This window comes from Patella vulgata, chromosome 6 (genome assembly GCF_932274485.2).
Source record: "Patella vulgata chromosome 6, xgPatVulg1.2, whole genome shotgun sequence".
NCBI classification, from domain to species: Eukaryota; Metazoa; Mollusca; class Gastropoda; family Patellidae; genus Patella; species Patella vulgata.
The window spans coordinates 73842612-73870564 of NC_065884.2; the positions used below are offsets into that span (position 1 = coordinate 73842612).

Sequence of the window (27953 nt, forward strand, 5' to 3'; positions counted from 1 at the left end):
CAATAACAGACATTGTCATGACAATATGTCTCGTGCACAGACAATAACATTCATTGCCATGACAACATGTATCATAAAACCGACAATGACAAAACAAAACAGACATACTGCAAACTTAATAAATTTTATTACTTTAAAATTACATTCGTCTTTGGCAAAAAAATAAATTCAGAAAAAAAAATCAGTAAAATGAACTGGCAATTTATATTAAACAGAACATTTCTGATCATTCTTCATCAATTTGACAAGAACCATATAACATAGGAAGAAAACATGCTTACAGGTCATACACTATTTCATGACGTCAAAAAAATATGACGTCACATCCTGTCTTATTTGCAGAATTCAAATACGAGTATGCAAATAACTTATCAGCTGCAGCCATCATTACTGATCAGAGTGAATATTCGCTAGGCCGCTACAATCACTGATAAGGATGACATCAATGCGACTTAATGAGCCGCAATGTGCAGCCATTTACAATGCTACCAACGTACAACAGGGCCTTTATAGTGGGAGACGTTTTTCTATCAAAACACAATTTTATCAGACTCCTATCTGGGTAAAAAAATATAAATTGAGTCCACTACCTACTTGTGAGACTCAAAAGTTATGGCACAAAATACCCAGATGAAATCTTATTTCAGTTAACATATTAATAGTTTAACACAAAAATTATTAAATGCTGTCTTAAATTTGAGCACCACAAATTAATTATGATATTTGAAATATAATTAAAGCCCCCAGCTCAAATGTATTTGCTGGTTGTTTTTTTTTTCAAATATGATATATAAAAGTATACTCCTTGGTTTCAATAAAGACCTCTATTAAAATCCCAGCTAACTGATATATTTAATGGGGTTTTTTTCTCTATGATAAATAAAATGTATATAATAAAGTCCTCTATTGTTCTACTATAAAATAACCTCACAAAAAACAACCTATTTATTTATTTATCTATATAGATATACTATATACACCATGTACACTGTAAATATGATATCATTAACTTATGACTTTTATAAATAACATACACACACTGTATCCAGGGTATCATTTAATCTTGTGTATCTAGCACTAACTGTTTAATATCAAATCTGTGTTTAAAAATTTGTAAAAACCATTTAAAATCACCCAAAATCATCTAACTTGTACTTGTGTATCAATTAAAAGCTGACCACTGTTCAAAATTAATCATTATACATCAATAATCAATTTGGTTGTTTATTTTTTAACAGTGATTGAGAAATTAAATGCTTGTAAATTTGATACTCATTATAAAAATTGAATGGAATGGTCAGCTTTAAACTGGACACAAGTACAAATTAAATGATTTTAAACGATTTTTTAGAATTTTTAAACAAAGATTTGATATTAAACAAGTGAAAGAAATTAGTGCTAAATACACAGGATTAAAGAATACCTTGGTTACAGTGTTCGCGGTGTTAAGACCGTGACAATTGAATGATATACACCACTATTGTCCAGGGGCCTGTTTCACAAAATTATAACTAAGATAAAATCCAAATTTTAGTAATTTGATTGGATAAAATTAGATTGATTTTAGTGCTTAGCCAATTAAAATTGAAGTATCTACTAAAATTTGGATTTTATCTTTAGTTAAGATTTCGATAAATAAGGCCCTGGTTTCTGTATTCAATAGTGGCTGTTATAAATAGTCACTCTTTTACACTTATAGTGTCATGGTTTACATCTAGTTACACATCTACTAATTAATGACAACTGTATAATTTCTAACCACTTTCTATACATATTAAATATTAGTTTAGAGTAATGTCAAATATTTTCATTAGTCAAAGGTCAAAGTTCATAAGTTAATAGTATCAGTTTCACAATCATCTACACTGGAAAGCAAGAAATGAAATCAACAGTAACCTGACTTTCTGTGGTAACTATAACAACCTCTATCAGATCAAATTACCCTGTCTACAATTAGCACATCTTCAGAACAGAGAATAACATATGGTTCGATTTTATTTCAATAATTCGCTTGCGCGTAGGAATCTTTAGCAGTAGGAGGAAACCGAAGGACCCGGAGAAAACTCACAAGGTTGGACAGGCGACCCTACTCCAATTGTCACGTACAACTGGAGAATCGAAACCACGCCAGTTGACGCAATGTCAGACCTTATTATACAGCGCGCACGTGCTAACCATTTGACCCCCCCCCACCCAATCTCCAGGCTAGCGAGCCAGTGTCTTACACACTTAGCCACCGTGGCCCCAAAAGCAATAACATAATATAAAGTATAAACAGTACTCCATAGAATTAGGACCTGTTTATACCAGTTACTAAATATCATTGAAACAATTTACAACATAGTTGACTGATCTTTCAACATGGCTACCATTCAGGTCTGAGATAATTCTCTGGTTGCAGAATGTCAGATCCTGGTTAATTTCTTGTTTTACAGTATATTAAATATCATAATGTACCTGTAAAAAGCCCTCCACGACATTTTCACCAAAACAAGGTAAGAATCGGGCTACAAATGACAACAATGTTGCATAATTATTACACAGTAAAATATATATCCATATATATACAAGTAGCAAGTTCTTCCACTTAACAATATCATTATGTACAGATCTAAATAAGGGAGACCACTACAACTAAACTAATCTAAATATGGAGTAAGACCAGTAGTACTCTTCCTAATCAAGTCTATGTTAAATCAATGACATTTCTCGACCTATAACAAAATAAATGCTATTCTGCTCCAAATGGGCCAATGAAGACAGGCACACACCATACAGTGTGCTAGGAGTAAGGCTGTGCAAAAATATCGATATAATCGATAATCGGTAGAAGTTATTTAGCGATACGATAATCGATATTGAAATTCAAATATCGATTATCGGTATATTTACCTTCTGACGGCAAGTTACGGTCACTTTCACATGACTGAACTTGCCGTAGTCTGGCATGCAGACGAATGAACGAATACACAACGTCAACACAATAACTATTTTCCCCCTCTGCTTACAAACTGGCACATTTTAAATATATATTATTGTAAAAAAAACTAAACTTTAAGATTAAATACATTATTTTAATATTTTCGTTGTTTTTGTTGTTATTACTAGTTGAAACTAAAATAGGTCATGCACTTTGTGAACAATGACGATCGCACGTGATATAGTAAAATTAGAATTATCTCCCTTCTTTGCTCTTGATTGATTTGTCGAGAAATTGTCTGCTTTCACGATAAAACTAATTGTATTATTAATGATCAACTCAGCTTTTATTACTAAATCATGTCAGATACAGCCCATACAAACACGTTTTTGACTTCCCGGGAAAATATCTATATCTCTCGTAGTTTCTTGGAAGAATTCTACTTTGGTTTTCGTCAAAATTAACCAATCATAAAAATTCTACTTTGAAAGCTGGTAATTATTTTTTATTGTCCAATCAATAGACGCCTTCTATTATATTTTATTCTATTATAAGTAACACTGTGTGATCGCCAGTAACTTGCAAAGAGAAACCATGTATTGTCTTTGTATTTATCGGAGATATTGGAATAAAAAAAAGGTTCAAATGAATCAAGAACAAAACTTAGAATAATACTCAAGTTAATCCTACATTTAGCAACTAATTATTTTACATTAATTGATTTTTTTACGTACATCGGCACAGTATTAGACTAGGATAATAACACTACTGTAACTCGATCAACACAAATAACAGGTTGGTAAAGTTCGGTTTTTCCGGAAGAATGATAATCGATTATTATTAGAGCTCCTACGGTTAGGACTTTTTGTTATTCGAATAGCCGTAGCTATTAACCGGTTAGTAACCGTTAACCGTATGGTATCAATTTTAAACATAAAACAGAGCTTGTCAGGAGCTACGAGTCATTACTCGTGCGCACGCTATACTCGCGTTATAAAAGGCATTACACGCGCAAAAATTTCAGGAATTTTTTCAGACATGTAAAATTCTTTAATGAAAATTTAAACTATCTAAGGCCGTAGCTATTTATTTACCTGGTTAACTTGGTTCATTTGAAACATTTTTTTAATTCAATATAAAGATAATATACAAAACAATACTCAATTTCCCTTCGTACGTGACAGACGGCGATAATATTACGATTACACAATGTTACTAAGAATAGAATAAAGTAAATTAGAAGGCGTCTATTGATTGGACAATAAAGAAATAATTCCTCACTTGCAAGTAGAATTTTTATGATTGGTTAATTTAACTGAAAACCAAAGTAGAATTCATTCGAGAAATTACGAGATATGAAACGTGTTCAATGCCGTAACGAATCTAGTATAATGTCATTTTCTAGCCTTTATGATTATATTTTGAATGGTGGTTACGTTTTGAAGTAAATAATAAACAAGGTAGAATATAGTTAGAAATGCCGAGAAGTATTTAGATTGGATTAACAATAGCAAAAGTCGAACAAGGTCCGTTGACTTTGCCGTATGACTACGACGAGTGCTATTAATAGTATCATTGTTTAGCAGTCGACATCGTTGGACGACTGTTACATTCTAAAATTTTCAAACATCAAATACAAAATTACAACGGACAAGTTTTGTTATAAAGAGGAATATAATCAGACACAACTCTATGTAATGGGGGACATCTCCGAAGAACCGTACCGTTGAATTCAAACCGTTTAACCGTCCAGTTCTAACCGTTTACGGCTATCCGACTAGTCGTAGGAGCACTAATTATTATCGATAATCGCTGACAAATTCTTGCCGATAATTGATATTGAAATTTCATATCGATTCCCAGCCTTAGCTAGGAGGGCAATTTTGCCCAGACAGTGGCACTATAACCCACTCTCATATAGAATTCGAACCGTAATGGGTTCTTTTACGTGCATGCCTATGGGTATATCGAACCTCGATTTTTTCGTACCAATCCTGAGGAACTTTCTTGTCCAACACCGGGATAGAATACGAAACCTCCAGGTAAGCGGGTCAACAACTTACTCCATGAGCCACTGTCGTTCCCTTGTGCTAGAACATGGGGGAGAACTGCTATATTTGTCTTCTGAGATCAGGGGAAGCAACTTCTAGTCTTAGTCCATATAAAACCCAATGAATCCAGAAACCTCTAATAATAAAATGGAATAAAATATGAGAAAATGAAGGCACAACTGATGTAAATAATGAGCAATACGGAGACAAAATCATCTTAGTTTTTTTACAGGAGCAAAAACCGGACAGCTCTTTATCTAAATCTTAAATATAGCATCCAATCATTTCCAGTTATTCGGATAATTTTTGGAAGAGGGAACACAAAAGAGTGACTATCGTTGGTCTACTAATTAACCGAGATACAGACAAGACACAACTCTACGGAATTCAAATTCATTAACTTCATTGTTCAGAAAATATTTCTGGTTGCAGACTCAATGAAATTAGAGCAGTGAGACATGAATGATTGTAAATGGTAGACAACTGAAATACACGAAGCAACACAAGCACTAAATGGAAGCCATCACAATGAAGGGAATAAAAAAACATATATCACATATATTGGAAAAAAATAGCTCAAATAATTGGAAGAAGTTATTCATAGCCAGAATATTGCGGGGGTTTTATTGGGACAATCTGTATAATAAACACATACAGGGACAGTTTGATAGCTTCAATGAACTACGGTTAGGGTATTGGGATAATCCGTATAATGAACCATGGTCAGGGTTGGGTAACCAATGACTCAACAATATTTACCTGTATGAGGTAATCATAATTCGTAAATTCAATATTTACCAGGTAATCTTTCTTCGTAAACCCTGTGGCTACGAGGTAATCTTTGTTCGTAAACACTGTGGATACGAGTTAATCTTTCTTCGTAAACACTGTGCTTATGATTAACCTCTACTCAAATAACAATAGTATAAAAAATGTTTACCATCTTCAAAATATTAATGTATTTCATTCACAAATTGTGACAATAAGGTTGGCGACCAATGCCAGGCATTTCTGGCGACGTTTAAATTCCAACTGCCAAGGGAGGGTGGTCTCTCGTTCTCTCTCACGCTCTGAAGAAGGGACCATTGTAAACTCTACGTCAATTCCATACCTATTGACTACCGCACACCTCCTCACAAACCCCTATCATACAATAATATTTTAGTCTGAAGGCCAGTACCAGTAATATTGTGAAGATGTGAAGATGTCAAACATTAAGCACTATTAATCTTATATCAAGCACAATATCACCAAACTTACACAAATATTAATAACAGATCAAAATTTATATTTTCTATGATTCAAATTGTATCAACACAACCGTTTTAATTGCTATATAATAATATTATATTCGAAATATAGTTTCATATAGTTTACAAAATCAACAGTCTAATTTACATTCCATCTTTATATGGTTTAAATTTAAACACACATTATGTAAGAGCTAAATTTGCTTGTTGCAAGTCTTTTTTTAGGACTGAAATGTTATCTAAATTATTAATTAGACATTAATTCACCTATCCAGACCATAATCAAGACGATTAGAACCGTTCAGCCATATTTTGATTTAATTTAATAACGGTGAGACTAAGATGCACCCATCTTGTCACACCTTCAAAAGCTGATATCTTTGCTCACAATTTGAATGAAATTTTCAATATATTTTGATTTTACGTTATATATTTTTGAACTATTAAAGCAAGAATGACTAGCTCTTTATCTAAATCTTACATAATGTATCTTTAATGTTTGTGAACAATACATGTATCAACTACAGTCTGTTCTGTTTTCAAATTGGTTTTGGTCTTAGAATATCGTTCTAATTGAAACTGATCAGTAACTACTGTTCAATCTACCACCCCTAGCACTCTTTTAACAAAATTTTCAGATACAAGGTTCTGAGGTCAAAACTATTTTATCACAAAAACTGTAGACACACTAGCCGAATGATTCGCTCGAATCAATTTGTGCCGAAATTCGCCAAATGTGTCCGCCAAAGCATTTGCCCGATTGTAGAATTCATTAGCCAATCACCACTCATCATCCACTCATATCGTGATGTCACTTGATTGTTTAAAGACATAATCACCGTAATGTTTAATCATGTGACGTGAAAGATGATGCACTTTACTGCTTTAATTTATAGACAATTCTTTACCTGTGGCTAATAGAGGTGTCTGGTCAGGTCAGGTGAGAAGTCAGGTGTCCGGTCACGTCGGGTGATAGGATGTGTTACAATGATTTTATCAACACGATCAGACATCTGTGACTAATATAATTACTGACCATGTAAAAGGAAAAAACAATACCAGGCTGGTGTAAATGTGTAGGAAATAAAATAATTTTAACATTACTCAGATTAATGTGGTCCTATAAAATATTCTTTACTTGAGACCATAGAAATTGACAGAAGCAGGGTCGAGTCCAGAACGTGAGGCTAACAGATCCACTGGAATAATTTAATTGCATATTGTGTATCATTAGTGGTATCTTTTCTCTGATTTTATAACATGAGTCATCGCCTATTTGAGGACCCGGTCACACTATTAAAAGTCAAGCCTTGTCCTATATATTATGGACCTGGTCACACAGCTAGAAGTCAAGCCTTGTCCTACGTGTATATTGAGGACCTGGTCACACTGCCAGCCTTCTCTCATAATGAAGACCTGGTCACATTACTAGAAGACACGATATAAAATGAATATTCACATCTCAATTTTTCATATTTTTCTGGATAAATTCGCCAGTGTTCATTCTAGGTCGTGGACGATCTCCAAAAATATATCTACCAGTATCGGTGATACTTTCAGCCAAGGCCTGCATTTTATCTGCTATCTGATCGTGATCCGATGGGGTGTCCTGAAATATCAAAGTTATATTTCACGTCAAATAAACCCTTTCAATAAAAAAACCCCATCAAGATATGATATGAAATGAAGGGTTTTTATGTCTTACTGTCCTGCTTCAACTTGGTTAATGAAGACAGCATCAAGATATGATATGAAATGAAGGGTTTAACGTCTCACTGTTCTGCTCCGACTGGGCTAATAAAGATGGCATCAAGATATGAAATGAATTAGGGTTCTGCTTCGACTGGGCTAATGACATCTAGACATGTAACACGATTAAAATGTAGAAGTTTTCAGTATCGTGCTATGCAAAGAGAGAGAGAAATCCACTTGACACAAACTAGGTCATGTCGGGACTAACATATGGTTAATTGAGGCAATGACAGAAAGTTTGGTGAATAAAACACGACATTAAATCCTTTTCCCATATATAGCCCACAGTACTACAGTTGATAGAAAAGAAATGAAATGGGGTTTAACTGTTCTACACCGACCTGGTCAATAGATTGTGGCAGAAAACAACAGCGTTTCTATCTTCTCAAAATCATATTCCATCTGTCAAGGGCTATATTGCGTCCATGCCAAATAGTTAACGGCTGGGCCGTGTTTTATTCTGTACCATCTGTCAAGGGCTATATTGCGTCTTTGCCAAATAGTTAATCGCTGGGCCATGGGGTTTTTTTTGTCCCATCCGAACACTGAAACGATTTTGCTTGCCACGTGTAGTAGAACCGGAATCGTAATAAAACATCTATCAATAAATGACCGCGCTACAGTCAAATCTTATCGAATTCCAACAGTCAATTCACGTGTATGCCAATGTGTACATATGATCTTAGTTTTTCATCCCATCTCAATGACTAAACAGCAGTCCTTAGCACGACTGACAATGGGGAACTTACTTGACCTACATCGTGATTGAACTATGTTACACACCGACTCCCTGCGGCTTCCGCTATATTATTGAAGATACTCACATCATGATCATCCTCATCTTCATCTTCTGTACTATGATGTCGACCTTTACCCCACATGGGCACAGATATAGGCACAGATGAGGAATATAAATTATGACGATTTCTAGTTCCTGCGTCTTCCCGAGATTTTACTGTACATGAAAATATATAAGAAATGATTTTATGACATTTCAATAGTGAACATTAAGTTACTATAGCGATGATATATCCATACTGAACATTCAGTTACTATAGTGACGACATACTATATCTATACTGAACATTACCTTACTATATAGTGATGACATAGCGATATTACTATAGCGATGTTATATTGATAGTTACTACAGCGATATTTTATACTGATAGTTACTATAGCAATGTCATATTAAGAGTTACTATAGGGATGTCATATTGATAGTTACTATAGGGATGACATAATGATAGTTACTATAGTGATGTCATATAGTTAGTTACTATAGCGATGTAATATAGATAGTTACTATAGCGATGTCATATTGCTAGTTACTATATAGTGTCATATTGATAGTTACTATAGGGATGACATATTGATAATTACTGTAGTGATGTCATGTAGATAGTTACTATAAAGATGTCATATTGATAGTTACTATAGCAATGTTATATCTTACTTGGACTAATATCATCGCCTTCGTCACTTTCATAAAACGGTTCATCTACTGGATCAACCTCGTCTAACATAAACATTGCTACAATAAAGAAATTATAGTCTTATATCAATATCATGGGCTGTCTGGTAACCATTGTTACAATAATTATAGTCTTATATAAATTTGAAAACAAGCTGAGGAATGATGTTGCAAAAAAATTTTGCAAAAGAGATCAGTCGATAAAACTTCCAAAGCTTTTCAAAATAAAGGAGACCTTGACGGTTGGAAAATATAGAGATTAGGTGGAGACAATGCTACCAGTTTTGTCTAGAATCATCCTATTCAAACCCTGTTTAAAATATAAACATACCTTCTGAATCTATATTTTGATAACTTCGATTTCCACTGAATGATTGTGACGATTGTCTCATTTCATTTCGCTGTAAATATAAAATTAAATTGTATAGGAGGAGCTAAAAAAACTGAATTTCATTCAAATAGTAAAAAAAATATGTTGCCAAGCAACAAAACATATAAGTAGATTTAAATAGTAATGATAGGTAACTTACTTTCTTATTTTTACTTTTATGTTTGGAAGGAGTTGATGTTTGCAGGCTTTGTTCGTCTAAAAAAAACAAAAACAACAATCGTCTAAAGTTAACCAGAAGTCAATTAAATAAAACATTATTTATATATGGATAATAACAACTACTGTTTATTTCACTGCGATGACGTTTCAACAAGTCGCTGTCAAACATATCAAGACAAATAAATAAAATGAAATTTAGAACCCAATAACTACCAGAACCAACTCATCAACTATTAATCCTTCCATGATAAATATCTTAACTTAATATTTAGCTCAGTAGAAAACCACAGCTCCAAGGTTTTAAGCATTGAGTATATATCACTCTGCAATAACTTGCTTGTTAGTGGACTGAGTCACATGTTTTGATCTGACTTCTGACACTTTAAAGCTCGGTTCATACTCCATCCGTATCCATAAACGTATCCGTATCCGCACATGCATCCGTATTTTGCCGTTCAAATAGAAAACGCAAAAACGTCTGGCTTTCAAGGCTGAATTGTCTGTCAGAGATTGAGTTTCTATTTGGGGAGATGATGTAATGAGGGGAAAGTACTCGCTGATTGGCTAAAGCTCGGCTCACTAGCCGAAATGCCAGACGCACTCTACAAAAATATGCTCTGGGAGCAATCAATCCGGCTTAACGGACGCAGTTATTTTTTTGCGCAATACGTGCCAGATTCTATTTGAACTCTTTCTCTAAAAATGACTAAAGTATACCAGTACGTATTCACGCACGTATTTACAGATACGGATGTAGTATGAACGGACCTTCACAGTGGTTCAATCTCTGAATCTAAATACAGGGACCAAGTGTACACATTGGCGTGCACGTAAAAGAACCATTGAAAATAACAGTAGGTCGCAGCACCGCTGTCAAGGAAAATTCCCTGATAGCACACATAGGAGCGGCTTCATTAGCCCAGTTGATGCAGAAAGGAAGGATGTTTTAAGCCCAATTTAATTTCTGAATGTAAGTCCAGTGCAATTCATCAATATTGAACCCGAATCTTTGACAGGAGTCAGCAACTGTTGGTCATATGCAAATTTTGGGGCCGAATCATGCGGGAAGGATGATAGAATCATCGGTTGGAGGATATTTTAGGTTATTCTGGTAACAGACAATAGACTCCAGAAATACTGTAACAACCAGTGGCTGCCAGGCAGGATATGCCCACATTTTGCAAGAGATGGATAGAGAACAGACTAAAAACAAAAGCAATTTTTTGTACAATCAGGGGCAATAATCCAGTGAGTTATGGCCTGAAATGTGCAAATACCAAAAGGGACTGAGATCTTTGGGATATAAAGATATGTTTTAAAGTAGCTAAGTCTCTAACTCAATATCATCCAAAATCTTCAACATTGAAAACACTTTTTTTTTGTCAAATTAAATCAATATTCATGTTGTGATCTTACCGGAAAAAGATGGGCTTTTGATATCCAATATTTAAGACAAAATAAACATTTTACCATTTGTACACGAATCGTGTACCATAATGCGCTTCAGCCCCAGTTGTATCAAGAGACTCGAGGGACGGGGCTAGACCCATTGAACCAAATCAAACGGCATATATAGACTGGAATAACCAGACACTAGAAATTTGCACTCGCTTGAGATTGCTGGCTTATTTCGCCGAACATAGATGATTTGAAATTGGAGTAAAAACGGAAACCATTGAATGTAAATCAGTTTATATACATTCATACTACAGTATTATATGCGTTGTGACCCACTTTTGTCAATTTCAAGGTCTCAAGTGTTAGCGATTTAGCTCCTTTAAGTTTCATCAAAATCGGATAACAATTGTGACCTCTAGAGGGTCCACAACCTTCGTATTACACACTTCTACAAAATTTGCGTACAAAGGGCCGCCATTTTGTCGAGCAGTTTCATTTCGATTTTCTTGAAATTCGAAGATAACCTTCATTAAGGTGGAATGGTGATATATTTCAACAGTTTTTAAAATCGGAAAAAAATTGTGACCTCGAGAGAATCCGCTAAAAATGCAATTTTTCGAACAATCAGCGGGGCCACAATGCAGGAAGTTAAGTTCGGGTATCTGTGATTATAAAAAGGAACCAAGATCTTAGTGTGTAATGGTGATATATTCACACGTTTTTGTTTCTAAATCGGATAAAAATTGTGACCTCTACAGGAACCACAAGCTAAAAACGTGATTTTTTTGGTTCATTCCAGGGCCATAATTCAGGAATTTACGATCCGATATGTGCGAATATCGACAGGAACCAATAACTTTGGGTTATAATCATGTATTTCAAGTTTCATCGAAATCAGATCAAAATTGTGACCTCTAGAGGGTCCACAACTTTGATATACCAGATGTTTACACTATTTGCGTACGAAGGGCGGCCATTTTGTCCGGCAGTTTTGGCCTGATTTTCATGAAATTCAAACTCAGACGACATTCGAACGTTTTTGTAAATCGGATAATAATTGTGACCTCGACGGGGACCACAATCAGGGGCCATAATTCAGGAAGTTACGATTCGATATGTACGAAAATCGCAAGGAACCAAGATATTTGGGCTATAAACATGCATTTAAAATTTCATCAAAATCAGATGAAAATTGTGACCTCCAGAGGGTCCGCAACCCTGATACACAATATTTTGACACGATTTGCGAACAAGGGCCGGCCATTTTGTCTGTCAGTTTCGGTCCGATTTTTACGAAATTCGAACACAACCATCCTTAGAGTGTAACGGTGATATATTCCAATGTTTTTTTATTAATTTTTAAATCAGATACAAATTGTGACCTCTATAAGGTCCACAAGCTAAAAACGCTATATTTCGTACAATCAGGGGCCATAATTCAGGAAGTTCTGGTCCGATGTGCGCGAATATCGAAACATACCTTTGAAGTTTAAACCGAATCGGATAAAAATTGTGACCTCTACAGTGTTCACAGGCTAGAAACGTGATTTTTCGTACAATCAGGGGGCATAATCCATGAAGTTACAGTCTGATACATGCCAATATCGAAAACCAAGTTTCATTGAAATTGGATAAAAATTGTGACCTGTAGAGAGTTCACAAACAATTGTGGACGGACGGATGTCCGGACCGACGACAATGTAGGTCCACATTGTAATAAAGCCCTTATTGTAATTAAAACCCTTATTGTAATAAAAAAAAACTTTCTATAATAAAAACCCTTACGACTCGTTAAATAGGTTCGGGAGAACCCTGTACAATAATTCCAGCATGAATCATATTTCTGATTATACTCTGGGAAATAATATACTAATGTTAGCGTAGTATCAGCTCAATTTGACAGTGTTTAACAATACATCTCCGTGATTTTAACTCATAACACTAGGAGAGTGCCGTCATATAATGGGCGGCCACGCTGAAGGAATTCCCACCAGACGTCGCTAGTAAAAACTTGGTGTCATGTGACCTTGTCGATGGTAAGACAACCATATTACGACGTATCAGGATTAAATTCCAGATTAGCGACAAAAACTAACTTTGGTCAACAGACCAGTTTGTAATGATGTAATGAATGTACAGGAAAACAATGCTGTAAGGTAAACAATGAGGTCCTCTCTGGTGTCACCTATAAATTATTCCCCTTTATCTCCAGCAAGAACGCCAATTAAAACTATGACATGACAGTAATAAAAAAAAGTTAATCTTACTGTGTGATGAAAAAAAATCCATGCTTTCAGACACGTCTTCTGTACTTTCAGCAGCTCTTAACACAATGCTAAAATAACAAATGATTCAATAATATATACAGTCAACTTAAACTGGAGTTACTCCCCTTGCACATACCAAAACACATAAAATTCATAACAATATACCAGACTTGATGATTATGTTGACAATATTATCATGTAACATAATTAATTACAAGACAAATATTGTATAACAGGTCGAGGTTTGACTTGAGATAAATAACTCTACAGGTAAATAGTATACTTGGTTCAACTCTGGAATACAAATGAAATGGAGGCTTAACGTCCTACTTTTCTGCTCCGACTAGGTTAATGAACACAAGCAGACGCCATACAGTATGCTGAACGACAAAAAGATTGGTTTTTCGAGTTATAGATTTATTTTTACTAGTTTTTAATATTTAACTATACTGTCTTTAATTATTATAGATTCTGGGTTGTATGTTTTTATTTATACAACTTTATAGAGTTTTCATAATAACACAACTTCATGGATTTACTAATTCTTGATTTATTACGACGTGTGATAAAGATACCTGTAAGAGTATTGAAACGTTGCATGTAATATACCAAGAAGTAGTAAATCCATAAAGTTGTTTTATTATGAATATTATACCTCTAATTCTAAATGTCATTGAAGGATATTAACTTTATAGGGTGTTTTTATTATAGATTCTCAAATGTTTTTATTGTTTTGAGTTTTTTCATATTTAAAATCTTTTTTTTTTTTGTTGTAATGTATATCGTACAGTGCATCAGAATATATCTTTGTGAAAGCGCACGTTAAATAAATGATTTATAAAAATTATAATAATTCTGAGGAAGTTTCTTTCCAACACCGAGAACGAACCTTAGACTTTCAGCTAGCCAGTGTCTTACTTACTGAGTCACCGTGCCCCCTCCCACCCCGGATATAATATTCCGACAAAGATTTTCCCTCACAGCACACTGTATGGAATATGTCCGTCTTCATTAGCCCTGTCAGACGTTAAACACCATTTTATTTCCCCGGGATAAAAAACTCTATAGTACAGTCAACATGTATAAAAAGTAAACATTACCTGATCATTTTACGTTTATCAGCCTTCGCCTGATCCTGAACAAGTTGAAAATCAGCTCTTTGTTCTTCCTCATATTGTCTACAATAAAAAAATAAAATATTACATCATCATTGTTTCATATCTATAGATAGAAATGAGGTTTAACGTCCACTCAAAATAACCTAGGTCAGTTTGGGACTGTTCAATTTTATTTCAATAATTTGATTGCAAATAGATGTCTTTATCAGTGGGATGAAACTCGAGGACTCGGAGAAACCCACAAGGTTTGATTGGCGACCTACTTCTTGTTACGCTGCAGCTGTGAATCAAACCTACGGCACTTGACTCAATGACAAACCTTACGATCTGAAAATTTCAGTCAAATTACTCTTTATTCTCAGCGAAGTTATGGCCGTTTGAAGAATAGTGTAGTCTTGATTGACATTGCTATGATAGTAAACAAAGTTTTGATTATCCATATCTTATTTAAATCATTAAACAACGATCTTGTTCCAATAACAAACATCAGATGATCGAAAGAGTTGATTATAGTTTCGTCATGTTAATAAAATGTGTAATTAATAATTTATATAATAATTGAAGCCAAAAGAAAGACAGACAGATTTAGCTCTTGAATACAATTATAGTCTCGATTAGTAGAAAATTTGAATTTTTATGAAAAATGACAACCAGGCGTTACAAGGTAACCTGGTAGAAGGTAAAATCAGTGTGAAGGCCTTGCATGTATTTTAAAACAGCCTTAATTATTTTAAAACGATCTTGAATATGTCAATTGGTAGAAAATAAACTTAGTGCGAAGGCCTTACATGTATTTTAAAACAACCTTAAATGTAAATTTGTAGAAGGTAACCTCAGTGTGAAGACATATATTTGTGGATGGTAATCTCGGAGCAAAGGCCTTGCAAGTATTTTAAAACAGCCTGAAGGCCTTGTAAGTATTCTAAAACGGCTTTGAATGTGTCAATTGGTAGAAAATAACCTATGTGCGAAGGCCGTGTAAGTAATCTAAAACGGCGTCAAATGTTTTTACCTTATCCTATCTTCTAGAGCTTCTTCTTCTGACAATAAAAAACGACTGAGTTGTTGTTGAACTTGGTTCAGATGTGTCTGTAGGGAATCCAAGTTACGAGGATCTACAACATAAACAATCGATAAGTTACACATAAGAAATGAAAATAAAATTTCAATTCATCTTTGTAACTACCAAACAGATTTGGCACGACTTCTATTTCTTTTAGTGATTATATGTCTGGTTGGAACAAACTTTGTACGCCAATCTTTTCCACTCCAAGATATAACTTGCAAAATGAATTGGGGTTTAAAGTCTTGCTGTTCTGCTCAGACTGGGCTAATGAAGAAAGGCATACAGTATGCAATGAGAGATATTTTGCCTGTGCAATTCTGTGTCAAGGGTTCTTTTACGTACATGCCATAGTGAACACATGATTTCAGATTCCTGTCCCATCCGAATGACTATACGTTGTCCCTTGCCAGGCTCTCTGTTCTACACAAGGACAAGGGGAACCACGCTAGAAAATCTTAAGAAACTTTCTCGGCCAATGCAAAGATCGAACACAGAACTCTACGGTTAGCGAGCCAGTATCCTACTCACTAAGCCACGGTGGCTCCCAAATATCAATGCAATATGGCTACAATGTTAACATTCTAATTAAGTCACTCACCAGGTGCATTTCCACCCAGTTCACTGGGTTTCTGTAGTATTATACCAAAAGGTTTAGAAAAGTTTGCAGAATGTTTTAATCTGTCTATAACAGCGGCATCAGACTACAAAATAAAACATATACAGCGGTATCAGACCACAATATAAAACAAATACAGCGGGATCAGACCACAATATAAAACAAATGAGATGCTTATTATATACACTTTAGTAAAATATGGATTGAAAATTCCTTGAAATGCCACTCTCCAGAAAGTTTGTTGAGAACATTGTGGTCCAGTAGTGAATGAAAGGTCATGAGAACACTTTGAACTTGTTTAACGTTCACTCATCACAAACTAGGTCATTTCGGGACTAACATAAGGTTCAATAATTTGTTTGTGCATAGGGGTCTTTAACAGGAAGAGGATGGAGGACCTGGAGAAAACCCACAAGGTTACATAAGGCGACCCCATTTCTTGTCACGTACAAGCAGGGAATTAAAACCACGCTACTTGACTCAATGACAGAGTTACCCATTCGGCCACCCAACCTTCCAGCAGTGGGAGGAAACCAGTGAAAAACGCCCAGAAGTTTGGGCAGGAGACCCTACGCCTTGAAACGTCAAAACCTGGGATTGAAACCACGCCACTAGACTATCATAGATGTACATAATCAGAAAGCTGTGACACGAGGAAGTTTTAACAGACAAGTGTGTACTATTCGGTAAGCTGCGACGCAAGGAAGTTTTAACAGGTAAGTGTGTACTATTCGGTAAGCTGCGACGCAAGGAAGTTTTAACAGGTAAGTGTGTACTATTCGGTAAGCTGTGACACGAGGAAGTTTTAACAGGTAAGTGTGTACTATTCGGTAAGCTGTGACGCGAGGAAGTTTTAACAGGTAAGTGTGTACTATTCGGTAAGCTGCGACGCAAGGAAGTTTAACAGGTAAGTGTATACTAACCTGTAATTTTGTATTGACTAGTATACATTCTTCATTATCACGATTTAACTCATTATAAACTAGATGAGTTTTACTTTTACAACTTAAACATTGAAATAATTTATATTTTCCATAGGCTTCACGATGTACCAGATAACTGTGTTCCTGCAAAAATAACATACCAGGTGGTAATATTCATCAATATTATCGACCAGTAGTGTATTCACACGATTTTTCGGGTCAGTCAAGTGTACATACATTGGTAAAAAAATATATGGCTACCCATAGAAAGTCAGTAGGTTGATGCATACTCCGGAGAGAGAACCCACCTTGGAGAGAGAGAGAAATGGGGTTTAACGTGGAATCTACACAAACTAGGTCATTTCGGGACTAACATCTGGTTCAATTTTATTTCAATAATTCGAGAGTGCATAGGGGTCTTTAGTAGTGAGAGGAAACCGGAGCGCCCAGGGAGAAAACCCATAAGGTTGGACAGGCGACCCTACATTTTGTTATTTACATGTACAATGGATAAGCGAAACCACACCACTTGACTTTATGAGAGAGAGAGAGAGAGAGGGTTTAACGTCCACTCGACACAAACTGGGTCATTTCGGGACTAACGTATGGTTTAATTTTATTTCAATAATTCGCTTGCGCGTAGGGGTCTTTAGCAGTGGGAGGAAACCGGAGGACCCGGAGAAAACCCACTAGGTTGGACAGGCGACCCTACTCCTTGTCATGTACAAACCGGGGATTCGAAACCACACCAGTTGACTCAATGACAGGCCTTACACGATACACGTGCTAACCATTCGGCCATCCAACCCCCCCTTTATGATAGACCTTACATGTATGATCCAACGCGCACGTGTTAACCATTTGGCCACACAAACCCCATCATGATTTGTAAAGTAAACATCGCATACATGTAAGTCGAATTCGTATAAGTCACTCAATTCGGATAAAATCGTTTGAACCCTTTGATCCTGCATGTTTTTCTTATTAAATTTCTGTGAGTAAGTCGGATCTTTGCTCAACTGGGATCAAAATGTTTGGTCCATTTGATCCAATTCTGTTTTTTTTCCCTTCGCCTAAGTCGGATCAGCAGTATGTTCAGAATTTGACTGTCAGTTTTGTCCTGATGGCCTAAAACGAGATTACTTATTCCATGCACAGACCCCCCAAATACTTCCCCCTATCATTTTGCCTCAAATCAGCCTATTTGATGCAACATAATAATAAAATTTCCACGGAAAATTCAAAACTCGCTGTCTGCTGTAAGAGACACAAATTTAGGACATGTTTCAAAGATGGCGACAAAACGGAAGTTGTCTACTGGAACATACAAACAAAAGCTTGAAATGCAGTTTATTTCTAATCGAGCTAAGATTGAATTTCTGGCTTTGGATAACTCGGATCTTTGCTTAACTCAGATAAAATTGGTCAGTCCACTTAGATCCGATTTATGCAAAAGTTTACTGTACATCCAACTCTATATATATATATACGTCAGGCATCTGTCACAGATTTTGTCAGGTACAAATTATCACACCTGTATATATTACGACAGGTGTCTTATACCCAGGTCCTATACATGTATATAGCAATGTGTAGAAAACTTACAATTGTTATGCCTTGGTTATCCAGTTTAACTTCAGCTAAAGATTCCTCAAATTCTTTATCGCCAGAATTACAACCAAAATCTAGAAAGATATAGGATAAATGGGGGAATCAAACAGATTGATTTATAAGCCCAGTATTATTGTCAACTGCACATTTTCATCAAGAAATTTTAATATTCATTCAGCAAGTAAACTATACAGTATATAGTTACACACATTCAGTGTTTTCTCAGGCCAATTAAAGGAAATGAAATGGGGTTTAATGTCCTACTGTTCTGCTCCTATACTGGGCTAATGAAGACGGGCATATGCCATACAGTGTGCTATGAGGGAAATTTCGTCCGGGCAGCGGCACTATCGCCTACTCTTATATCGAATTCCAACTACCAAGGGATCTTTTATGTGCATTCCAATGTATACATGGGACCTCGGTTTTTCGTCTCATCAGAAGGACTAGACAGCTGTCCTTGTAAGGCCCTCCGTTTTGCACCACTGACAAGGGGAATCATGTTGGAAAATCCTTATGAACTTTCTCGGCCAATGCAGGGATCGAACACCCGACCTCCAGTCTAGCGAGCCAGCGTCTTAACCACCTAGCCACCGTGGCTCCCCAATAATGAACAGGGGCATAAGTTATACAGCATGTTAAAGACAGTCACAATTCAACAAATTGTCCAGTACAGTGTTTCCCAAGGCCATTTAACGAACATGAGCATACAATGTGTGCCATACAGCATGCTACAGACAGTCGCGGTTCAACAAATTGTCCACGTACAGTGTTTCCCCAGGCCATTTAAAGAACATGAGCATACAATGTGTAGCATACAATATGCTACAGACAGTTGAGTTCAACAAATTGTCCTTCATTCACCTGGTTGACACAGACAGGTAAAATGATCAACATCAGCAGATGACCAAATATTTCTAATGAAAGAGGGGTAAAAAAATCTCAATACAGTCTAGATGCTGGAACGATATATCTCGTTGAATTGCATATTGAATCTTGAGACGCTGAATCAATGTATCGACATTCTTTTTAATGTTTTTTGTCGCTTCAGTCAGCAACCTGTCACTCTTCTTATCCTCTCAGACTCACATATAGGTACACAAACACTCTTAAAATATTTTGGCCCTTATTTTGATCCACATCAATATCGTCATATCAAACAGTTACATTTCTTTCACATTGGCAGGATTAAAAATTTCAATTATTCATTTATCTTGTTGTTTTCTTGGTAAATAATGACCTGGTTATGAATCGTGATATGAATCGTATCACCCGAATTGCAAAATGTGTGACTGCAGTGGCAATACCTGGCACTAATATGGCTCTATCTGTGATACAACTGACCATGTACCAAGTATGACTTCATCGCAGCCATCTCGGATTTGGCGGAGATTTAGGCTTTTTACCAAGAACGTCGCTGCTAAGAAGATAATGAGTAGCGTGTAAATTACAGGTGTTGTAATTATGACCTACCTTTCAGTCTACCAGAACATGGTTTTAAATCTTTTGCATAGATTTTAACGTTTAAACATGGACAAGCTAACAACATCATTACAGCTTTAATATTTACTGAAATAAAAGAAAATATTCTAATTGATGGAAATATAACTGGAGAATTTTAGACATGAGTTTAATAGTACACGCAGGATGACCGCACTAGACTCAAATAAAACAAGGATCCCGGGGGCCATGACACAAATCACACTCATATTGCAACAAATATCAATAGATCCAGGCGGCTGGTCGTACTGCGCTGTACAGTCTGTTAATGATACAGGCTTCATTCGTAAGGTAAAACAAAATGATAATTTACAAAAAGAATTTTACAGATACTGGCACCATGATTAATGTTTTAAATATCACGAGGACAAGGGATGAACTCAGCGATGGCCAAGAAATGTGCTTGATATTTTTCCAGCCAAGTTTCCCCTTGTGCGTGGTGCTGAGCAGAGTGATGCCCCCTTGTCAGTGGTGCTGAGCAGAGTGATGCCCCCTTGTCAGTGGTGCTGAGCAGAGTGATTACCCCTTGTGAGTGGTGCTGGGCGGACGACAGGTACATGTATAGTCATTCGGATAAAATCAAAAACCAACATTCGGCCATATGACATAAAAACGAACCATGACAGTGGAAATTCATTTTTTGGGCACTTCATCTCAGTTTTTACATAAAAGTAGACCATGAAACCCACCCCAGACAGACAGAGGTAAAATTTACATGATAATAATTATTGCAGGCCCTATAATTCGTTCATGAACAGGACTATGGTATTTAGATGGATTATCGTACTAGTTTAAAAATGAAAAGTTGTTCAACTTCCTACTCCGAACCGGGTTAATGAAGCTGTTCATACAGCGTGCTATGTATGAGAGAAATTCCGCCCGGACAGTGACGTTATGGCCTATTCTTACATCAAATTCCAACTGCCAAGGGATCTTTTACATGCACGCCAGTATGTACACGGGACTGTGGTTTTTCGTACCATTTGAACGACTATACATTCTCCGTTCAACGAGAGCCATTAAGTGAATAAGCGAGTTATTCAGAATTTTCCGCAGTGGTTTCCTCTTGTCAGTGGTGAAGGATTGAGGACCTGACAAGGACAGCTGTTTAATTGTTCGGATGGTACAAAATAACAAGGTCTCGTGTACATACTGGCATGCACGTAAAAGATCCATTGACAATTGGAATTCAATTTAAGAATAAACTGTAGTGCTGGCCGCTGTCCGGGCAAAATTTCCCTCATATATAGCACACCACATGCCTGTCTTCATTAGCCCAGTAGGAGCAGAACAGTAGGATGTTAAACCCCATTTCATTTCAGCAAGAGCCAATGGCGGTGACCTTATGAATATAATCTATAAACTGAAATGATGTAATAATATATCACCAAGGCTGTAATAATCTATTTATAGATTCAGAAATAAAAGTTGTCATTGTCAAACAATAACATGCACCCCCTATAAATGAGGCCTAGTCCTTGAGCCTAGACCATAGATCACCATGGTAATAATATCTGCCATGACATAACCAAAAAGTCGGTTAATATACCACAAAAATAAACACTAGAATTGGGTAACAAAAAATAGGTCAGGCCAACAACAGTCACCGACTTTCTGGCATTGCAATTTTCTTTAACAAAGTTGACATTGTTATCAATCAAGGACACTGTTTCTAGAATTTAAATCATAAATGATGATAAAATTAGTCTTTGTTATAAACCTGTGCACGAGTGAGCGGCGAGGTTCTGGCCGAGTCACAAACTGGATGGAATATGAACGAGAGATAAAAATAGATTCGGGGGGCTCAAGATGAATGGAAATTTCCACAAATTGACCGGTTTCGGGTCCCGATATTCGGTACAGACAATCGACATGCATGCACGTTTTGCTAGAATTCATTGCACAATATATTCATAAGATCTATGCAAGTAATGTGAAAACTTGGCAATGCATATTTTAAGACAAAGAAGACTTACTCGAATAAGAAGTTACATATACTCGCTCAGCTGTGATAACGATGACAGATCATGTGACCTTTTATATATCTCTAAATTATTTTCGTATCTAGATAAAGAACACATGAAAAATTTGATTTTCAGAGCAAAGATTTTCATTTAAGTCTTAATCCAAAATATTAAATCAATCTAAATGAGTGAAAATATTAAATAAAATGGTAGTACAATAGCGCCGGCTTCTCGGATACGAAATTAAACTCGACAAATGTTACTTTGTGCGTCGTCTGCTATTACCGGTATCTTTTGAGATCAGACCACATTATACAATGGGGTTTTTTTGTTTTGTTTTTAAAAAATGCCAATAAAAAAATTATAACACAAATGTTTAGGAATTTGTTTTCTTGACATATTTTGATACGCCAAGAGAAATTTTATAGTACGGACAAGGGGACCGCACTACACACAAACATAATTACCTATAGGCCCTACTAGGCCGAAAGCTGAAATGAAATGAAATGAAATGGGGTTTAACGTCCTATACTGTTTTGCTCCGAAATGAAGACGGGCACACGCCATACAGTGTGCTATGAGGGAAATTTTGCCCGGACAGCGGCACTAGGGCCTAGGCCTACTCTTATATCGAATTCCAACTGTCAATGGATCTTTTGTAAGAATATTGTCAACCCATTGTATCAAGGCATATTTTCATATTTTTAAAAACTTTAAACTCAGAATGGACACATGTGTCCACTCGTCAGCCTTAACTTAATGTTCAAATCATTTATTTTCAGAGTATGAGACTATCTAAAATGTTTTGCCTGTTTTCTATAAAAAAAAAAAAATATATTTTTCCAATTTGCCAGGTCGATATCAATCGAATCAATCTAATATTTTGTATGGATGTTTCTGGATACTAACCCCCTCCCCTTCCACGCCTCCCCCACACCTCAACTATCTTTGATCCTGACTCGGGCTATTGGCCCGCGTTTACTCAACGCCTGACTCCAGGATACAGGTATCAGGTTGCCTCCCTTTAGACGTGAGACAGTCCCAACTAAGAGAGCCGGAAGATCACAACAGTTTTTAGTGTCATTGTATATTCCATGCTGCACTGCCCATTACAGTTAGGAAAACTAGGCAGAGAAGTGTATATCAGTACATCGCCGTAGAGAGAAGCCTACCTCGGAATATCTGGGGCTCAGTCAATGACTGCGTTATCATAAGGTCTGTCATTGAGACAGCTGGCGTGATTTCGATTTCCCGGTTATACCTGACAAGGAGTAGGGTCGCCTGTCCAATCTCGAAGATTTTCTCCGGGTCCTCCGGTTTCCTCCCACTGCTAAAGACCCCTACGCACAAGCGAATTATTGAAATAAAATTGAACTATGTATGACCAAGTAAGTGTCGAGTGGACGGTGAACTCCATTTCTCTCTCCCCCTCTATGACTGTGTTCATCCCTCTATAAGAAAGAGTGTGATTGAGTTTAATCTAGACAATTATGTAGTTCCTTAGAAGGTGGCCGTGGCTCTCGGAAGCCTGCAATCCGAATAAAAGACATCGTTTCGCCAGGGTGATGAGATTTTCGAGTGAGCATATCGAAGGTAACTATTGAAACAGTATTGTGTAACCCATGCAGCGCCACTGTTGAGTCATACTACTTTTATGTTTCAACGGGGCTAATGAGTAGTTGCTGCAAGCATCGTAAAACTTTACTGCGCCACTGCCACAAAACAACCTGTAAAAAAACAACAACACAACAAAACAAATCCAACGGATTAGAAGTAAAGTATGGAATAATATCATTTTAGTTTAAATCTAGTCATGGTGTCGTTTCGACCCCTAAAGAAAGGCGTTACTTTGCCTAATTATACCCTACTTGTAACATGTCGGTTAATCAAATACTGTACACATAGTCAACAAGACAAAAATAATATTTACATTAAACACAGATAGAGCTGGGTAATAATATTAAGAATAATTACACAGATTAAACAATCTCTTCACATCGATGTTAGCTGATACAGAGAGAGAGAGAGAGAGAGAGAACTGTATTTCACATGTGTATTAAATCTTACTAATTACACAGATTAAACAATCTCTTCACATCGATGTTAGCTGATACAGAGAGAGAGAGAGAGAGAGAGAGAGAGAGAACTGTATTTCACATGTGTATTAAAACTTACTCTCAAATTACTAAATGGAAGATGGCGGAATAAGGAATAAGGATGGCGGCGTGATTCCAGTGGCGTGACAAGGAGAAGGTAACCTGTCCAGCCTCGTTGATTCTCTCCGGGTTCCCCAGTTTCCTCCCACTGCGCAGAAGTAAATTAATGAAACAAAATTGAATCATATGTTAGTCCCGCAATGACCTAGTTTGTGTCAAATAGACTTTAAACCTCATTTCACTTGAGATTGGGTCTTCTACCCAATATTTGACATGCTGGCCCTTTAATATAGATAAGGTATAAACGATTACATGCTGGTCCTTTAATATAGATAAGATATACACGATTACATGCTAGTAGAAAACGTTTGATGTGTTTCCCGTTTATTGCTGTTGACATTGGTTGAAGGATTCGATTAAAATTAAACAAAATGTCAAGTTAACTCAAACAAACTCAGATAAGATAACACAATTATTCACATAATTACACACACACACATCTGCATAATAAAGTCACGGTTCTTATAAAACGGTGGGAAGTTGGGTGGTCGAATGATTTAGATCATAGGGTCTGTTATTGCGTTTCCCCGTGACAAGGAGTAGGGTCGCCTGTCCGACTTCGTGGGTTTTCTCCTGGTCCTCCGGTCTCTTTCCATTGGTAAACGATAAATGTGTACACGAGACCCTAATAGGATCAACTAGACGTTATGCTTTGTCGGACTTCCCAATCTGTGCCACAGACAAAGGGGAAACTACACTGGAAAATCCCAAGGAACTATCTCGGCCAACAGCGGGGTCGAACCCGGTACCACGAGGTTAGCGAGCCAGCGCTTTGCCAACAGAGCCACCGCGCGCTCCACAATCACAGACGCATAAATAGATCCGTTGCCGGGTAACGAAACATACAGCTAAGTCGTCCGGTAATCCAAACATGTTCTTCCATCTGTTTGATTCTTTTGTAAATAATGTTGGACGGACGGACGGACGGACTGACATGGCTGACAACATTTCAATGAGGGCGTATGAAAATAGAATTAGTAGCCATATTTAGGATATGTGAAAGATATTTAGATATGTATTGTAAAGTGTTTATCAATAATATCTATATAAAATAGTGAAATATATTTAGATGTGTAAATTTATATAAAATGTATCATGATAAGGTAAATAACAATCGATTATACCCCGTCAGACCGGGGTGGCGCCTTTACTGCGCTGCTACGGCGACGGAAAATTTAACGTCCTTCTTTACTGCACTGACTGGGCTAATGAAGACAGATATTAAAGATAGACTTATTAAAGATGAACTTATTAAACATACTTATCGAATATGGACTTATTAAACGTTGACTTATTGAACAGGAACTTATCAAACAGGGATATCGATACAGAAAAGTAGAAGTTACAACCATTTCATTATTAATCCTTCAAACGACAATAACTGACTTTAAATGAACAGTTATTCCCGAGGTATATCAATATAGATATAGAGTTTTAATGGACAGTTTCTACTGAGAGATATCAATATAGATATGTTTTATTACAAACGACGATAACAGAATTAAACATCCATTATGCAAGAGCTAAATCGAGATTGTGTTTCTTTTATTGTACCGACTTTAGTAATGATGACCTAGGCTAGGCCGTAAATTCAATCGCTAAAATCTCGGTTCAGAGTGGATCAATGTGACTGAAATTTTCAGCAAATTCCATTTACATTATCCAGTTGTTAACTATTATAGTGCGAACTGTCAGCTCTTTATCTAATCTCCTATAATGTATCTTTAAGTAAAGCAGTTTCTACTGTGAGATATCAATGTAGATATAGAGTTTAAGTAAGCAGTTTCAACTGAGAGATATCAATGTAGATATGCTTTAATAAAAAACGGACGAGATCGATATCTATAATAGGATTTATTTGGTGATAAATTAATTTCTTTAGTAGATTAAATTTGAAATGATGCAGTTAAACGTCACTTTATAACAGTATATAATTCTCATGATATAAACGAAGAGACTGTCACATTTCAATCGAACTGTTGTTGTGACGCAGGCTACCTGTTTCACCTGAGGAACTCGCAGGTATATCAATGTTTTTCTTCATATTGGTCATATAAATATTTACAATGTTTTAGACAATATAACACACTTACGTGTAAATATTATTAAACCTTTGTCAGACATCTTTGCGACGTCATTTCATTTCAGATTTTTTTATTTTTATTTTTACCGTTAACGTTTAATGAAATTAGTCACAATCTTAGCCTACTCACAGCGCATGAATAAACACGTTTATTCTCTTGGCTCAATGTTCTTATAATGGCTAGTATTCACAAAGAAAGAAATTTTAATATCTTAGGAGCCATAACATGAAATGCGTCTATCTATGACATCCTAAAAAAACGTGTGTTTTAAAGTCTAAAGACAAAAGATTAAAGTTTATGTCTATATTTCATTCCTCACAAATCAACCAATAACTGGGACAGCTACAGTCCATGTGATTGGGGAGTTAGTTTTACCATGTAAATGAAATGAAATGGGATTTAACGCACTACTTTTCTGCACCGGTGGGGGGGGGGGATGGCTGAATGAGTAGCACGCGCGCTGTGCCGTGTCATAAGGTCTGTCATTGATTCAACTGGTGTGGCTTCGATCCCGGGTTGTACGTGACAATGAGTAGGGTCGCCTGTTCAACCTCGTGGGTTTTCTCCGGGTCCCCCGGTTTTCCCCACTGCTAAAGATCCTTACGCGGAAGGGAATTATTGAAATAAACTTGAATCATGTGTTAGTTCCGAAATGACCTAGTTTGTGTCGAGTTAAACCCCATTTCTCTCTCTCCCTCCGTTTTCTGCACCAATTGGGCTAATGAAAACGGTCATTCCAACGCATTGTATTATCAGGTTAATTATGCAGTCTATTTAAATGTTGTCAAGGGCTCTGTGTACCATCGACAGTATGTTCAAGATCCCCGGCAGTTGAAAATTACAATAAGAGTGTCCGAATGGTTAAAGCGTATACGTTGATCAAAAGATCTGTCATTGAGTCTGAGGCGTGGTTTCGATTCCACGCTTGTACGTGACAAATAGTAGGGTTACCTGCCCGTATCCAACCGGGTTTTCTAGATGTACTCCGGCTTTTCTCCCCACAATTTCAAAAATATTCGAAAGGCACTTGAGCACTCAAATTCAAACTTATTTGGAAACCTTCAATGTTCTTTATGCTTACCAATCTGGATTTAGATCAAATCATTCATGTGCTACTGCACTGATCCGAATGACAGATAATTGGCTTGATGCTATCGATAATGTAATGATGCGATGAGTGGTATAGTGTATCT

The 27953-nt window shown here is 36.4% G+C and overlaps 1 protein-coding gene across 1 annotated transcript; it reads right to left on the reverse strand.

The window, feature by feature from the left end:
• Positions 1-110: 110 nt before the first annotated feature.
• Positions 111-22520, reverse strand: LOC126825353 (uncharacterized). The gene is made up of 13 exons (XM_050554952.2): positions 22473-22520; positions 20470-20565; positions 18991-19070; positions 17386-17529; positions 16445-16547; positions 15793-15895; positions 14763-14840; positions 13663-13730; positions 9978-10033; positions 9779-9848; positions 9430-9507; positions 8798-8928; positions 111-7830 (listed from the first exon to the last, which is right to left on the reverse strand). The coding sequence occupies exons 2-13, from the start codon at positions 20546-20548 to the stop codon at positions 7684-7686; spliced, it is 1137 nt and encodes a 378-aa protein (XP_050410909.1). The 5' UTR covers positions 20549-20565; positions 22473-22520; the 3' UTR covers positions 111-7683.
• Positions 22521-27953: the final 5433 nt, after the last annotated feature.

Excerpts from the sequence above, each read along its gene's own strand:
- LOC126825353 (XM_050554952.2), bottom strand. The coding sequence starts at position 20,548 with ATGATGTTGTTAGCTTGTCCATGTTTAAACGTTAAAATCTATGCAAAA. Across the intron at positions 13,731-14,762 it reads GATAAACGTAAAATGATCAG|CATTGTGTTAAGAGCTGCTG; the intron begins GTAATGTTTACT and ends TTGTTATTTTAG. Across the intron at positions 10,034-13,662 it reads GGATTTTTTTTCATCACACA|ACGAACAAAGCCTGCAAACA; the intron begins GTAAGATTAACT and ends TGTTTTTTTTAG.